The 17058-nt window shown below is 44.1% G+C and overlaps 1 protein-coding gene across 11 annotated transcripts in view; it reads right to left on the bottom strand.

Moving 5' to 3' along the window:
• ptprt (protein tyrosine phosphatase receptor type T) overlaps window positions 1-17058 on the bottom strand; it is a 275177-nt gene that overhangs the window by 10911 nt on the left and 247208 nt on the right. For 7 of the 11 annotated variants that reach the window (XM_029431023.1, XM_029431026.1, XM_029431024.1 and 4 more), the window contains 4 exons: window positions 6126-6280; window positions 3447-3582; window positions 725-874; window positions 96-275 (listed from right to left, as the gene is read on the bottom strand). In XM_029431023.1, the coding sequence (XP_029286883.1) occupies window positions 96-275; window positions 725-874; window positions 3447-3582; window positions 6126-6280 (621 nt within the window). The remainder of the gene's footprint in view (window positions 1-95; window positions 276-724; window positions 875-3446; window positions 3583-6125; window positions 6281-17058) is intronic. The other 4 variants (XM_029431025.1, XM_029431027.1, XM_029431033.1 and 1 more) reach the window with 1 other exon arrangement.

Below are 17058 nucleotides of genomic sequence, written 5' to 3'. Positions count from 1 at the left end.
AACAGAGCAATGATAATAGATCGAGGCATCTCTGCAGCACTGGATAGTAAAAAATGTGAAATTAAAAAGAGACACATTCATATCCCAAAACGTACACTTACGTCCATCAATGCAGCATTTATGTAATTGGAGCTCTCTCCGTCCACAGATATTAGGAAAGGAAGGCATCGGTCTGCTGACAGAACGTCCATACTGCGGTTCTTGTCGTGGTTCCTGGGTAGCAAACCAACACTGCAGTCCTCTGGACGGACTCTTGGGGTCACTATGTTCAGAGTCTGATCAACAGAAAAATAGTTTATTGTTCTAACTTCTTCATTAGTTTTCCAAAAAGGCAAGACAAAAAGATGGCCTCCAAAAGAAGAATTCAAACGTGTCACGTTAAGGGTAGGATTGCATTCAGGGTTGAACAGCTAGTGCTATTTGATGTTGTCGCATATATGGATTGGTGGTTTAAACTAGCCAACAGCGCTGAATGTGCGTTACGTCACACGCGGCAAATTTCAGATTGACACTTGCTTCTAGATCTGTTGTTGAGATCTTATCGCCGCCACCATCGCCTATGCCAGCGGAGATTACAGACGAATCGGACAGTGGGTTTGTTTCAATTGGACGCACAATCAGCATACGCCCCAGATTCACCAATAGATTAGACTCATGCACTTTCAGGGGTCCAGTCCTCACAAACGACAACAACAGGAATATGAGTGAATGTGAATGTGCTCACCTGGAACTCGTCTTTAATCTGGCTGGAGTTGGTCTGTGGGTCCAGTCTGCTGATGTTGTAGTAAATGGCTCTGAACTCACACACTGGTATGGCTGTATTCCCACATAGACACGCCTCCAAGATGGCATCGTGAACAAACACGTACTGCTCCTGCAACACGAGCCAAAGCACTTGATCAAAGAAATGTTTGCGTCAACAGGACAAAATGGACAAATCTGAGGACTTGGGACTGTAGTTTATCCGAGTGGCTGTGAGCATTGACGCCTCTGTGACAGAGGAAGCTGCATCTCCTGCCTTCTCGAGGCTCCCGACAAACTCAAACAATCTACTTGTGCACACAGTTTTTGTTTGCTTTGTGTGTGAATCTGTGAATTCATTATTTGTGCAGCTCGTGCTTTTTTTTGGCAGCATAAAAGTGAATTAACAGGGAGTAGTGCCCTGCAGTGTTTCTGTGCTTTGGATCAAGTGTGCTCTTTGTGCTCCAACTAGCTCGCTGGTAAAAGCATTAGCCACGTGAGCTGCAGCAGCCTCTGTGCATGTTAATTTACCTCGCTCTCTTCCTCTTAAGCTATCATTCCAATTTATCTAGACTATGCTTACTTTTATTTCTCTTCCTCCCATTTCTTTCTTTTGTTATTTCTCACACTTGTGTTCATCCGCTCTCTCTCTCTCTCTGAGAAATAAATCTATCATCTCTATATCGCCATATCTATACCTTCATATCGAGATCCACGACCGAGTCCTATCTCTATCTCTCTACCTCTCTCTCTCTCTTCTCTTCTCTCTCCCTCTTCTCTGTCCTCGTGCTCTCTCTCTCTCTCTCTCTCCCTCTCTCTCTCTTCCCCTCTCTCTCTCTCTCTCTCTCTCTCTTCTCTCTCTCTCCTCTTGCTATCTGTCGGTCTCTCTCTCTCATCTCTGAATGTTAATTGTTGCCCTTGGAGCGGGGAGGAAAGTTTTAAAAGCATCACTGAATTGTGCTCTCCCGGCCATTACCTACTCTAGTGACATGCACACACACACACATGCAAAAACATACACCCACACACACACACGTCTTTTCCCTGTGCCTTTTAAAAGATTAATTGCTTTGTGTTGTGCGGAGCAGGATTATAATATCATCAAGCGGCTTCAACACTGACACAAATTGCTCCCACACATATTCAAAAGGCAGGGCACGATGCATTTAGCTTCAAGTGCACACACTTACACACACACACACACACACACACACACACACACACACACACACACACACACACACACATATAAACATACAAAACTAGCTGTCATTTGAAAACATTCAAAGTGATGCCCTGGGTAACTTTTCTTAACCTAGACTTTTAAAACTCCATTCAAAAGTCACTTTCAGTCTCTGAACTTCAGCTGCCAGTTTGAAAATTAGGCTGTCTTTCTTTTATTCCTGGTAAAGTTGACTTTTTGGATATGCAAGGTTTTCATCGTCGTACAAATGGAATGCAGAGGCGGGATGGATTAGGTCGGCTTTAGGTAGCTTAGAGATGGAATGAAGGCTTCTGTTCCAAAATGAAACACCTAACATTGGAAGATGCAGACTCTTTCAAATTGATCGTATAAAATGAGAACAAATGATTACACCGTGTAAAGGATAGCAAGTAACACCGAGTCCTTGGCTGACAAAAATGATGAACCTTTTAGGAAATAGATGTTTTAGGGAGACTGAACAATAAACCTCAAGAAATCAACTGGGAAACAGTTTCAGTTCAGCTATTGAGAACGCTTTAGTCTATTTCATCTGTTATAGAGGTTACAGATGAAGAACGCCATAACAACTAAAAGTTAAGTCATTTCAAACTTAACTGGAACTAAGTGTTGCAACTAACTATTTGGACATTTCAGAAGAAATGCAAAGACTTAGTGTGTATTCCCTTGTGTGTGTGTGTGTGTGTGTGTGTGTGTGTGTGTGTGTGTGTGTGTGTGTGTGTGTGTGTGTTTGCATCCTACACCATATCCCTTATCACAAGCTCAGAGCTGCTACATACACACACTGACACAAATAATCATAAATCTGCGTGTGTTTGATTTGGAAAGTTAGTGTGCATACATGTGTGTGTGTGTGAGTGTGTGTGTGTGTGTGTGTATGTGTGTGTGTGAGTGTGTGTGTGTGTGTGTGTGAGTGTGTGTGTGTGTGTGTGTGTGTGTGTGTGTGAGTGTGTGTGTGTGTGTGTGTGTGTGTGTGTGAGTGTGTGTGTGTGTGTGTGTGTGTGTGTGAGTGTGTGTGTGTGTGTGTGTGTGTGTGTGTGTGTGTGTGTGAGTGTGTGTGTGTGAGTGTGTGTGTGTGTTTGCACTAGTGACATCTATAATTCAGGGAATGTTTAATATTGATAAGCTGATTGGAATGGATGATATAAGACTGCTCGATGTACTGAGACACTGTCTCTCTTATTATGCTCCTGTTTCTCACACTCCAACTACGGACGGACGGACAAACAGACATATCGACAGGTTTGGAGAAATACTTCTGGATGTCTTAGAGATATGGAAAGTATAAACTATTGATTGTGTTTCGAAATCGAAGTAAAAACGTATCGCTGCAGAGCTTCTCATTAAGGTTTTCTATCAACAATCATTAGCTACCGATGACTTCTTCTTACCTGAATCGAAGGTTTCTGTACTGCAGTGACTGTACTTATTGCAAAGATGTGGTTGTGTGTGTGTCTTATGGTGTTTTTGGATGCACACCAACCTCAGTCTGCACCATGTTGACTCGTTGTGATCTCAGCTCTCGGATGCAGTTGAAAATGTCGACCACGCCTTCATTCTCTGCCATGTCCAACATGATGTCCACTGCAATGAAACAGCCTGTCCTCCCTGCACCGGCACTGCAGACACAAACAAACAACCAGGATGTTGAGTATCTGCTGGATGAATGTAAACATGCTGTTTTCAGGGTTTGAACAAATAACTGATGGTTATAACTGAAGATAAAGGATGCTAATTTGATTTGTATAGCACTTATATAAACAAGGTTACAAAGTGCTTCACACGAGGATAAAACAGAGTTTGTTTTTATTATTTCATTAGAAATGTAAAAGTAAGCATACCAAATATTCTAATTATAGTTACAATGTTAAACACACTGATAAGAATTAAACAAAGAGTGCGCAAGCAGGCGAAACAAAAGAAAAGAAAAATAAGGCAACACAAAGTGTTAAAATAAACAGTAAGTGTCACAGTTCCCAATTATTCCTATTATATTCAGGACTCACTAAAACCAGAGGACTGAAGCGATGGCATGTGACGCCTGAAACACACAGGGAGTTTAGTATCAGGGCGCCTCGCTCACACATACACACACAAACATGGAGAGACTTTAATACCCCATGTCAGGTGTTAAGGTGGCACATCCTGAACAATAATGCCTGCAGGGAAAAAGACGGATGGAGGGACAGAAGAACAGATGGATGGATTGAATGAGCAAGGGAGAGACGGACGGAGAGAGAGGGGAAACGGTGGAAAGAGGTTAGTGATTGGGAGTGATAGAAGTGGTCGTCACAGGGGAGAGATCAAGGGAGGAAAGGAGGCACAGATGGAGGGATGGAGAGGGAGCTAAAAGGGTGAGGTATGGAGGGATAAGGAGAGGGAGGGGAGAAACCTATCTTTCACTTCGCAATCCCCCTGACAGTTTTCCAGAGACAGCTCGAGAGTGAGGGAGAAAGAGAGAGAGAAGGAAAGATAGAAAGGGGAGAGAGAGAGAGAGAGAAAGGGAGGGAGCGCCTCGGCAGATTACCTGTCAACCTCTGTGATTAATGTTGAGACCAGAATACTGCTGGGCCTCTGTGTGCATGTGCATGTGCGTGTGTGTGTGTTTGAAAGCCTCTTGACACAGGCCAATAGCGTCAGAATGCCCCCAGAAATTGGAAGTGACTGCCATAACTTCCTGCCTGTCTGTCCACATACTTTTACTATAGCTGTGTTTTTTTGCGTGTCTGCTCGCCTCGTTTGTCTGTCCGCTGGTGTTTTCCACTCTCTGCTTGTGTACGCTTCTTTTTTCATCTAATTGCCTGTCTGTCTTTGTCCCTGTACGTTGCTGTCTCCGTCTGTCCAGGATTTGGAACTACCGATAAATTAAATGGTGACTTATTGTCATGGCTTGGGTTACATTTTAAAAGTCGACATTGGTTTTATTTACCCATGACGGCAGTAGCTCCCATAACTTGGACAAGTTGTTTTATTTGCGTTAACTGAGTAGTTCCCAAAGGGGGGGGGGGGGTGGATTAAAGCAATGATTTATGTTACAGTACAAATGTAGGAGACGCATGCTACAGATGCTTCTGCACCAAAAGTTCCTTATCTAGTTTCCTTAGTTATATGTCACACAATGAAGTTGCAGTTATGTATTAATTACATCCAGTGTTTGAAATTCTACAGGATGTTTCCGAGAGTGTGTTTACGTGCGTACATGTAGCTATTTGTTTAGAAACCACTGCCTTAACTTCACTACAGAGCTGGCAGATCAGAAAACTGCTAATTATGCTTTAGTTGCAACGGGTGAATAACGTTTTTGTATAAAAACCAAAAATATCTACCTTCTCCAAACCGTTTTTCATAGCTTGTCAGATGGCTGACCTTTTAAAGCTTGTGCCTGCTGACAACCTGGCCCCAGAGTTGAACTGTTATGTCCCATAAAGAACAGAACATGGAGGTTAAATGTACTGTCACCATGGGGATCTTAAAACTGTCACTTGTGGTTTTTTTACCTCCTCTATTCCTGGTAGATGACACTGGTGGTCGGATAAAGTGGGGTGGGAGGTGAATTTATTTTTCTTTTTTTCTGTTGCCTACTTTTTAAAGGTTAACACCATTGATCTAATTTATACCAAGGGACAATGGAGTGTGTGTGTGTGTGTGTGTGTGTGTGTGTGATGATATTAGTACTGATAATCTGTGCTATTGTCTTAACTGAGATGGAAAAGGGGATCAGAGAAAAGGAAGAGCGTAGGAGGCTGACAGCGAAGCAAAGAAAGAGTTTTCAGGCTGCTGTCAGATTAAATATTATTAAATAACACAGAGGGATCACCAGATTTACTTTAAATGTTTAAATATATATAAATATATGCCATAAGTATTGTCTTATTGTCTTGTATTAAAAAATAAGTCATTCACACGCTTTAAATTGGGTTGTAATACATTCAAAGTGGCTGTTGTTTTAAATAGAAAAACCAAAACTACACGCCGGGTGCTTTTTTATGTACGGGTGTTAAACTGGCCCTGCGATGCCATTCACTCTTGGCCCTGCAGGTGAAAGGCAAGAGCTGTAAACCTGAGTGAGTGGCTTTGTTTGTTCTTGTCAGCCACTGACCAGCAGCATCAGGGAATTATATTTATCTTCTGTAAAAACCTGTGTGTACAACCGTGTTCTTACCTGCAGTGTGCCACTATAGGTCCAGCATCCGGCGGGTTGAGAAACTTGACCTGACGTATGAAGCCAAGTAGTCCGGTAGCGTAGCAGGGAACTCCATGGTCGGGCCAGCTGGTGAAATGAAACTGGCGGAGTTCACGGATCTCATGATGACCCTTCTGAAAAACAACACACGGGAGAGATGTTACAGCTTAGTTTTAATATTTTACAAAGGCAACTGCAGAAAACGATTCTCTGCCATTTTCGTCTATTGTTGGGGACAGATGCGTGGAAATCACAAATCTTATCGTGGCCCTTTTGGGAGAGACTGACAAGAAGACATATCATGGTTCAGCAGCCTAATTTACAGCAGGGACTTGAGGAATCTAGGGGCCACTCTGCCTCTTTGGCTTCAGATGGAAAATAAATCGATCTTATGGATGTCAAGAAGGCACTTTGGGCCACTTCTGGGAATGAGAGACAGGAAGACTTACCGTGGCTCATTTGCCTAATTTACAGGGGAGATTTGAGGAAACGAATGGCCATTTTGGCTCCACAAAAAAAGATTAATTGATTCCACAAATCTCATGATGGCCCTTTTGGGAAAGACTTACGGGGGGGAAACGCCACGGTTCAGTTAAGCTGCCTAATTTACACACAGACTTTATATCTCTAACTGCTGCTTTCTGCCAATGAATTTGAAGACATCACAAGTATTTAAAGACATCAGAAAAGTACACAATATTGTATTTTTAAAACTCAAGCACATTAACAATATAGCAAATAGAAAGGGCTTTCATTAAAACAATTAATTTTGAGAAAATAATGATTTGTATGACGTGTCAGAAGACATTCAGTTCAGCAGTAGAGACAAGATTACCTGGAAAGAAAGCTTTTCAAAGAACAAAATAAAAAATGACTTGGACTCCACGTATTGGGCCTCTTTGAGAGAGAGATACAGAAATGTCGGAACATAACAATGGAGATTATATTAATTGTGGCTGTCCACGAGATAGCATCTTGGAAACGACAAACCTTCGAGAAAGATAAAGGGCTGTTGAATGCTTTCCTTTCCAACAATGGGGACAATATTAAGAAACTGAAAATGACGTCTTGATGCCTAATAGATAAATCTTACGTCAGAGTGCCTCCCTGGGACGTACATCTTGCTGGGTTTAGTCCAATCAGATGGCGGCTCATTTGTAACCAGTCACTCAGAGCCTACGTGTGAACACTAGTTAACCCTTTATTGGTTGAATATGAGAACTTCTCATCATTTTTGGGTGAAAAAGATGACGTATCTCCTGCGAACCATTGCTTGCCACATTAAAGTGAGCATCTATCTCAGGGGTGTCAAATATATGGCCCGCGGACCAAAACCGGCCCGCCAGAGGGTCCAATCCGGCCCGGGGGATGACTTTGCAAAGTGTAAAATGTTATTGTTTTGATCATAAAGTAAAATACTATATTGTTCAGTTCCAGATTCCTGTGACTAAATGTGTTGTGCCTTTGCAGATACACTGTGATCTGTACATTGTAACACATGTGTAAATGATAAACTGAGGCATAATAGTGTTGAAATTGCAGTTTCTTTTCTTACGAAGATTTCAGGTTGTTATTTTGTAAAAAGATAGTTCATTAAATGTGAACATTTTCAGAATGTACTTGTACTTTTTTGTACTAAAACAAAAGGAAACATTTGGAGTTGTTGTTATTTATAGTTTATTATGCTGTGATGTTACTGGTCCGGCCCACTTGAGATCAAATTGGGCCGTATGTGACCCCTGAACTAAAATGAGTTTGACAACCCTGATCTATATATTCCAAAGGTAGGAATGGAGATGGATTGGACCTCATCAACAAGGTGAAACTTGGGAGGGTGTGATGATCCTGGAGTGTCTTATTTTCGTCTTATCCAAGAATACCAAAATAATTAAAAAACACCCTTAATGACAGAGGTACGGTACATGTTTACATTAAACGTTTTTTGTCGTATGCACTTATTGGACAAGCGTCACCTAAGTGAACTGTAATGTAACATATCACAAAGGTATAGGACCAGTTTGCACCAAAGTTGTACCTTTAAACTAAGTCTCAAGGACACACGAACAACCGTAGTGAATTCTGACAGTTTCAGAGCTGTCAACAGTGACTCTATATAACGTTGACAGCGTATGCCACCTTGTTGATGTCAGATAGCTGCACCTCAGCAGCCTTAGGGCTGAGAGGTCTCGCTTCTAGTTTCCTACTCTGAATTCTGACCGGCGTCTCTCCGCACAAAATGTAAAAATATCCCAACTTTCTGACAGCTCTGGAATGCAACATAAGATATGCATGACCCTTTCTTCTGCTGCCAGCGGTTCATTTCTTCTCCACAACACATGCCTCTGCTTTAATAATTCACATCAATCGATTCCATTCTACTGTTCTAAACTAAACAGAGCTTAAATGGAGAGAGACATGCCCTCCTCAGTTCAGTTTACTCTTTAAGAATAGAACTGGGAGGATAACTGTTGCTATTTCAGCTCCCATTCTGGTTCTGGTAGAAACTAAGAGTTTCTAAGAGAATTCTTTGTTTTGGCATATGATAACCTGAGAAGCAGGGATACCATACGAAGGAGAAAGACAGGGACAGAGGTCAAGAAAGAGACTGTGAGTGGGAAGCATCAAAGGTCAAGGATGAGCGTGGGGAATGAGAGCTACACTGAGAGAGAGGAACAGTGGTGGTGTGAAGGATAACGAGACAGATGTCACAAAGAAAATGGATGCAGGGAAAGATAGAGGATAGAAACACAGACAAACAAAGAGAGTGAGAGAGACGTGGAGGCAGAGAGAAACATCCAGAAAACCACAAGGTGATTTGATAACTCGACTTCCCATTGATTTGCTCTCCTTGATGTTGAAATTACTTCTCTAAATCAATAGATGGCGGTCCAAGACAGCCAGGGCCTTGAATCCATGACTGGTTGGTAAAAACAACTAAACAACAACATTAAGGTGCTTGACATGTTGGAAATGATGATGAGGATATAGAAGCATTTTAAAGGCTCTTCACTGTGAGAGACGAGAACGATCTCGGCTGCGGTTAACGACTTTCTTTAAATTTGACACTTCTTCTGAAGACTCTTTTGCATTAGATGAATACTTTAGATCAGGGGTCTTCAACCTTTTTCAGGCCAAGGACCCCCAAACTGGTGTAGCGTGGTGCAGGGACCCCCTACTGTATATATTGTATAGAAGAAGCTTGAAGAGGTCCTTGCGACGGGGGGGGTTGTCGCCGCCCTTCACGAAGTACAGCGGAGGAGGGAATGTGAATGGCACAGCAAACAATTAATTTTTTTATTAATTGCTTTATCTACAAACAATGTTGCGACCCCCCCCTGCAGTACCTCTGCGGACCCCCTGGGGGTCACAGACCCCCTGTTGAAGACCTATGCTTTAGATCATTAATGTGGAGAGAACTAGGTTCTCAAAATGCACTTTCAGCTTTTTGAAAAGCAAGAGACGGACATAGATCCTCATGTTCCTTGTGTGAGCAGATGATGTACAATGTTTTAGTGGAGACGCCATTACGTCATACATACTGGTATAAACCAGTTTATATGACATATATATGACACCGAGTTACACGCACATAGTTGTTAATATGTTTTATTGTTATTATCCTCTTGGGTTTCTGGAACAACTAGTAATGATTGAACGAACGAGGAGTTCAGCAATTTCTCCAGGTCACTCTGACACAATGCACATATTCAATTTCAGCAGAAAGCTGAACCTGTGACCTTTTAGTTGTGGTGGCTAATTAACCGCAGGATCACGCTGACATTGGCAGGATTGTTATGTAGCAACAGCGTGTGTATGTGTTGCCATGTCCTCCATCTAATTGCTTAAGTATGATGGTTCCTGAAGTATGATGATTCCAAGATCCAATAATGGATTCAAACAAATCTTGAGTTACTGAAGAACGAATGGGATTGGTGAAGAGACCCGGTGGAAAGACAAAACTACTAAATAATGACTAAATTACCCTTTTTAGCAATGCATCACTTTTTGTCTTGTTTTTGTCTGCAGCTCAACCAGAGACCGAACAACTGTCCGGTTATCTGCTGGCTGTAAAGTCCTGTCTTGTGCAACAATGTATCTGTGAAGGCTGAGATCAATCACAATCTAATCCAAATGACTGGACTAGAGCTTTGATTGAAGATGTTTCAGAGATTTGTGGAAAATAATATTGTGGAAAACTCAATTTAAAGGAAGAAAAGGAGTCTCCGTTTTCAAATCCTCAAGTGCACACGGTCAGGGAGGTGGGAGTTGGGGTGGGGGGGGGGGGGGGCTTTAGGCATTGTGACAGATAAATGGTGTTTCAACCCACTTCAGGGAGGCTTTCTCCAGTTGGACATAAACTGTTTATGCACATCTCTCAAACCATCTGTCTAATGCGCGTATGTGCTGCTCTTCAGGCTGTTATTGTTTGCTTGTAGATTTGTGGCCACTGCTGAGTCCTGCTCCGTACAGTTTGGTGTCCGCTGTGGCACGCAATTGTTTGGTTTCTCCAGATCTGAGTGCCATAGACCAGATTACTCTTCTGCTGTGTTGGACAAGGTCCATCGGGTGAACTAAGCCCTATCGCAGTTTCTTGTTGGGTTGGGACTTGGTTGACCTCATTTCAAATTTAAGAAAGGCCCAAACAGAACGACCACAACTGGAGGAAAATAGTTTAAAATACTCATTTCATTTAAGGCTCTTTTATTCCTTTTTATTTCCTTCCTATTTAACCTTGGATCCAGTGTCAGTGGATAAATGGTCCGTCTATCCCTGTCTCTCTCTGTCTCCTCTCTGTCTCTCTCTGTCTCTCTCTGGCTCTCTCTGTCTCTCTCTGGCTCTCTCTGTCTCCTCTCTCTCTCTGTCTCTCTCTGTCTCTCTCTGTCTCTCTCTGTCTGTCTCTCTGTCTCTCTCTGTCTCCTCTCTGTCTCTCTCTGTCTCTCTCTGTCTGTCTCTCTGTCTCTCTCTGTCTCTCTCTGTCTGTCTCTCTGTCTCTCTCTCTGTCTCCTCTCTGTCTCTCTGTCTCTCTCTGTCTCTCTCTCTGTCTCCTCTCTGTCTCTCTGTCTCATCTCTGTCTCTCTCTGTTCTGTCTCTCTGTCTCTCTGTCTCTCTCTGTCTGTCTCTCTGTCAGTCTGTCTCTCTCTCTGTCTCCTCTCTGTCTCTCTGTCTCTTGTCTCTCTCTCTCTCTGTCTCTCTCTCTCTCTCTGTCTCTCTCTGTCTCTCTCTGTCTCTCTCTGTCTGTCTCTCTGTCTCTCTCTGTCTGTCTCTCTGTCAGTCTGTCTCTCTGTCAGTCTGTCTCTCTGTCAGTCTGTCTCCTCTCTGTGTCTCTCTCTCTCTCTCTCTCTCTCTCTCTCTCTCTCTCTCTCTCTCTGTCTCCTCTCTGTCTCTCTCTGTCTCCTCTCTGTCTCTCTCTGTCTCTCTGTCTCTCTCTGTCTCTCTCTGTCTCTCTCTCTGTCTCTCTCTCTGTCTCCTCTCTCTGTCTCTCTCTGTCTCTCTGTCTCTCTCTGTCTCTCTCTTCTCTCTGTCTCCTCTCTCTCTCCTCTCTCTCTCTCTCTCTGTCTCTCTGTCTCTCTCTCTCTGTCTCTCTCTGTCTCTCTTTCTCCTCTCTGTCTCTCTCTGTCTCTCTCTGTCTGTCTCTCTGTCTCTCTCTGTCTCTCTCTGTCTGTCTCTCTGTCTCTCTCTCTGTCTCTCTCTGTCTCTCTCTGTCTCCTCTCTGTCTCTCTCTGTCTCTCTCTGTCTCTCTCTCTCTGTCTCTCTATCTCCTCTCTGTCTCTCTCTGTCTGTCTCTCTCTGTCTCTCTCTGTCTGTCTCTCTGTCTCTCTGTCTCTCTCTCCTCTCTGTCTCTCTCTCTGTCTCCTCTCTGTCTCTCTCTCTCTCTGTCTCTCTCTCTCTCTCTCTCTCTCTCTCTCTCTCTCTCTCTCTCTCTCGTTGTCTCTCTCTGTCTCTGTCTCTCTCTCTCTCATTTACTCAGATTTTTTTCTCTCTCTCTCTCTCTCTCTCTGTCTCTCTCTGTCTCTCTCTCTCTCTCGGTGCATGCTGGGAGTTTGGTTGTGTGAGTGAGACGCTGAGCGGGTGCTATTTCGATACTTTCCTTTTCTTACTTTATTTAATAATGGGTTTGATTTAACTTAGTTCATTGGTGACAGTTTGATTTAGTTTACTTTTGGTGCGTTTTGGGTGGATAGTCGGGGTGCTCTTGGGTGTTTTTCTCCTGCCGGTGTCCTGCCGGCCGGCGTCTGACGTCATGGCAAATGGAGACTATACCAAGCTAACGAGGAAGCACGGATCAAAATATCAGCCGGCTTCCCGTGTAGCATTGAGGAGATCGGGGTTAGCTGTGGGAGACAAGGTCGGACATGGCAGTGTGAAGTCTCTGGCACGGATGAACGGGGCATGTTGTCATCTTCCTGGACCAGGTGGAGCGGGTGCACCGCGTCATCGAGACAGGTATTACGGTGAGCGGAGTGTTTGTGCAGGTGATGCCACTCACTCTGCCCGCAACCAAAGTTGTAATATCTAAATGTCCCTCCGTTCATAACTGATGAGTTTCTCAGCAGAGAACTATCCAGACACGGAAAGTTGTTTCCCCGGTAAAAAAGATTCTGTCTGGATGTAAATCTCAGTTGCTGAAGCACGTAGTGTCTCACCGAAGACAGCTGTATATGATACTTAATAACCGAGATGCGGAGCTCAACCTCCGCATCCACGTTAAGTAGATGATTATGAATACGTGATTATTTGCAACTTCATCGGTATGAAATGTTTTGGTTGCAGGGAGGAGGGACACACCGCGAGAGCCTGTCCGAAGGCGCGGGGTTCCAGCTCCGCCTGATCCTGGAGGAGCGGCTGCCGCTCCCCCGGCGGGGGGCTCTTCGCAGAGGAGGGCCGCGGCTTCGGAGGAGGGCTCTCCGCTGGGCGCGGTGCCGCTCCACGCGCCGCGTCAAGACGCGCAGCTGCTGTGTCCAGCTTTTGTACACTGGATAGGTGGTGTTAATTCACTTGGTGTGGTGGAAAAAAATGGGGAAAAAAAACAAAAAAAACAGGGAGAGAAAGTGCAGGGGGAGTCAGGTGGTATGGGAGGAGAAGAGGTAGAGGAGGTGGGGGTGGTGTAGAGGAGATGGGTGGTGTGGAAGAGGTGGGTGGTGCAGAGGAGGTGGGTGAGATAAGAGTAGAAGATTTAAAGGAGGTGAGTGATGTAGTAAAAGAGGTGGGTGGTGCAGAGGAGGTGGGTGAGATAAGAGTAGAAGAGGTAAAGGAGGTGAGTGATGTAGTAAAGGAGGTGGGTGGTGCAGAGGAGGTGAGTGAGATAAGAGTAGAAGATTTAAAGGAGGTGAGTGATGTAGTAAAAGAGGTGGGTGGTTGCAGAGGAGGTGAGTGAGATAAGAGTAGAAGATTTAAAGGAGGTGAGTGATGTAGTAAAGGAGGTGGGTGGTGCAGAGGAGGTGAGTGAGATAAGAGTAGAAGATTTAAAGGAGGTGAGTGATGTAGTAAAAGAGGTGGGTGGTGCAGAGGAGGTGGGTGAGATAAGAGTAGAAGAGGTAAAGGAGGTGAGTGATGTAGTAAAGGAGGTGGGTGGTGCAGAGGAGGTGAGTGAGATAAGAGTAGAAGATTTAAAGGAGGTGAGTGATGTAGTAAAAGAGGTGGGTGGTGCAGAGGAGGTGAGTGAAGTAAGAGTAGAAGAGGTAAAGGAGGTGAGTGATGTAGTAAAGGAAATGGGTGGTTGTAGAAGGGGAGGGGACAGAAAAAATACAGGTTCCGTGGAGGTGAGCAGGTAGAAGAGGCTGAGATGGAGGAAGAGGTAATAAAACATTAGCTCAACCAGATTCCATATGAGCCAAAAAGAGTCTGGCCTCATTGAGCAGGCGGTTTATAGATAAAAAAAACTTGTGCTTAGAGTAAAAAAACAAATAAACAGTGATGATGGGTGTCTTAATTTATTTATTTGTTTATATTTCTTATTTTAACATCTCAACCATGGATACTTTTAAAATGAGTGTTTTAAATGTGAACGGAGCCAGAGTTTTTAAAAAAAGGACACAAATATATGAAACTGCAAAATTAAAACACATTGATGTCCTTTTTTTTACAGGAGACGCACAGCGACGGCTCTAACGAGATAGACTGGAGAAGGGAGTGGGAAGGGGAAGTCATTTTAAGCCACAACACATCTCTTAGTGGAGGAGTGGGCTTCCTCTTCTCCAAATCTTTTACTCCAGTCTCACTGGAGGTCGAGTATTTTATCGAGGGGAGGTTGCTTTTAGTAAAAGCCCGGTTTGACCTTTTTAATGCTGTTTTTATAAATGTGTATGCCCCAACAATCGGTGCAGAGAGGAAGTTGTTTTTACAAAAAATTAATGATGTTTTAAATAGCTGTGCCTCGGAGGATTTTTTATTCTTGGGGGGGGATTTTAACTGTACAGAAAATGCTTTTTTAGATCGGAACCACGCAGAGCCGCATCCAGCGTCCCAGCATGTTCTGAGGCAGCTGGTCTGCTCTCATGGTCTGGTAGATGTATGGCGGAGGATGAACGCAGAGGCTAAACAATACACATGGTCCCATTGCAGAGAAAATAGGATTTCCTCTGCCAGGTTAGATCGTATTTATTGTTTTAAACATCATTTTAACATTTTTAAAATGTGTAATATTATACCTGTTGGTTTTACAGATCACTCTTTGCTTTTATGTAATGTTTTTATTAGAAATGTGTTGCCAAGAAGCGCATACTGGCACTCAGTTTTAACATTTGATAAAAATTTAGAGAATTTTTTATTTATTTCTGGAGTGTTTTTAGGCAAAGGAAGGGTGATTTTAACAGTCTTAGGCAGTGGTGGGACCATGGTAAGACTGAAATTAAAATGCTTTGTCAGCAGCACACCCTCAATGTCACACATGACATCACCAGATCTATGAAAGACCTGGAGGGTGATATAGTGGAACTAGAACAAATCAGTGAGTCCACAGGAGATCGAGGATATATTGAAATCCTCAAAGTAAAAAAAATGGCATTAGCCGACCTGCTAGACGTTAAAGTCCAGGGCGCACTGGTCCGGTCCCGGTTCCAAAACGCCACCGAAATGGATGCTCCATCTAGCTTCTTTTTCGGCCTGGAGAAGAAGAACGGACAGAAGAGGGTAATCCACTCACTGCTCTGAGTCACAGGGCAAGAAATAACGGAACCAAGCCAGATCAGAACACGGGCTGTGAGTTTTTATTCCTCCCTATACTCGAGTGAGTATGAGGGGGAGGAAACGCTTTTAGAGGGGTTTTTAGGGGGACTGCCTCAGGTAGCCGAGGAAACCAACTCACAGCAGGAGGGGCCGTTGACTACACGGGAGCTACAGGCTGCTCTGCAGAAAATGCAAGGACGGCGGGCTCCCGGTATCGACGGCCTCACTGTTGAGTTTTTTAAAGCATATTGGGACATTTTAGCAACAGATCTTTTAGATGTTTTTAACGAGAGTCTGGCCTCTGGTTCCATGCCGATGTCCTGCCGCAGGGCCGTGATAACGCTCCTGCCTAAGAAAGGAAACCTGCAGGACATCGGAAACTGGCGCCCTGTGTCTTTGCTGTGTGTGGATTACAAGCTTCTGTCCAAGGCTCTGGCCACCAGGCTGGGGGGGGCTATGGAGCAGGTCATCCACCGGGACCAGACCTACTGTGTGCCCGGCAGGTTCATGGTAGACAATGTCTACCTAATTCGAGATGTTTTGGAGGTCTCCAGCTCATTGGGCTTTGATACTGGTCTGATTTCTCTAGACCAGGAAAAGGCCTTTGACCGCGTTGAGCACAACTTCCTCTGGAAAGTAATGGAGAAGTTTGGGTTCAGTGCTGGTTTCATAGGCAAGATCAAGGTGTTGTACAGTGAAGTTGAGAGTGTGTTGAAGTTTAATGGTACTCTGTGTGCTCCTTTTAGAGTGTGTAGAGGGGTCCGGCAGGGCTGCGCTCTGTCGGGGATGCTTTATGCGCTCTCCCTGAAACCTCTCCTCTGCAAAATACGCTCCAACCTACAAGGTCTGGTTTTACCTGGTTTTAATAGCAGATTTGTTTTATTCGCATACGCAGACGATATTATTGTTTTTATTAAAAGCCAGAGAGATGCGGACATTTTAACAGATATAGTAGATAGTTTTAGTGTAACATCGTCAGCAGCAGCAGCACACCCAGCCTGATGGTGGCGCTCTGCAGGTCCAAAACCCTGTGCTTGCAGCAACTGGTGGATGCAGTGGGGCCGGCGCTGAGTGATGCCCGAGCCCTGGGCTTTCTGCTGGGTCTGACCTCCGCTCGAGTGGCCGAGAGGATTCTGGAGCTGTGGAGCCAGAGGCTATCTGGGAAGGAGAAGAGCCTAATAAAAGATTACAGTGACGGGAAGGCTTCTCCAGACCCAGCAGACCCTTTTCCGGAGATCAACCTGAGCCCAGGGCTGGGAGAACTGACCGGTCCCCTGCTCAAGGTCACTAACCCGGCAGGACTGACGCTGCACAGAGCCGACAAAAAAACTCTATATACGAACTGTGTAAAAAGCATCCACAAGAAAGGCCTGTGCAGCAGACCCTCCACTGTGTGGAGTAACAGACTGGGTGGAGGAAGTGGACCAAGCCCACAGTGGGGGGCTTTTTACAAACCTCTCCTCAAAAAGCGGACAGGAAGTGGACCAAGCCCACAGTGGGGGGCTTTTTACAAACCTCCAGTGGAGGATTTTACATGGTGCCGTCGCTTGTAACGCTTTTATCTCTTTAATCCTGCTGTTTTTAACAAATGTCCTTTCTGCAATTTACGTGAGACTGTATTCCATGTTTTTACTGAGTGTAAGAGACTTTTTTCTCTCTTTTAACATTGGTTTTTAGTCTTTTTAATGTAGTTTTTACCGAGAGTGTTTTTATCATGAGAGTTGCCTACAAAAAAGACAACAAAGAA

This window comes from Cottoperca gobio, chromosome 5 (assembly GCF_900634415.1).
Source record: "Cottoperca gobio chromosome 5, fCotGob3.1, whole genome shotgun sequence".
In the NCBI taxonomy this organism is placed as follows: domain Eukaryota; kingdom Metazoa; phylum Chordata; class Actinopteri; order Perciformes; family Bovichtidae; genus Cottoperca; species Cottoperca gobio.
This window is presented reverse-complemented; position numbering and strand designations above follow the sequence as displayed.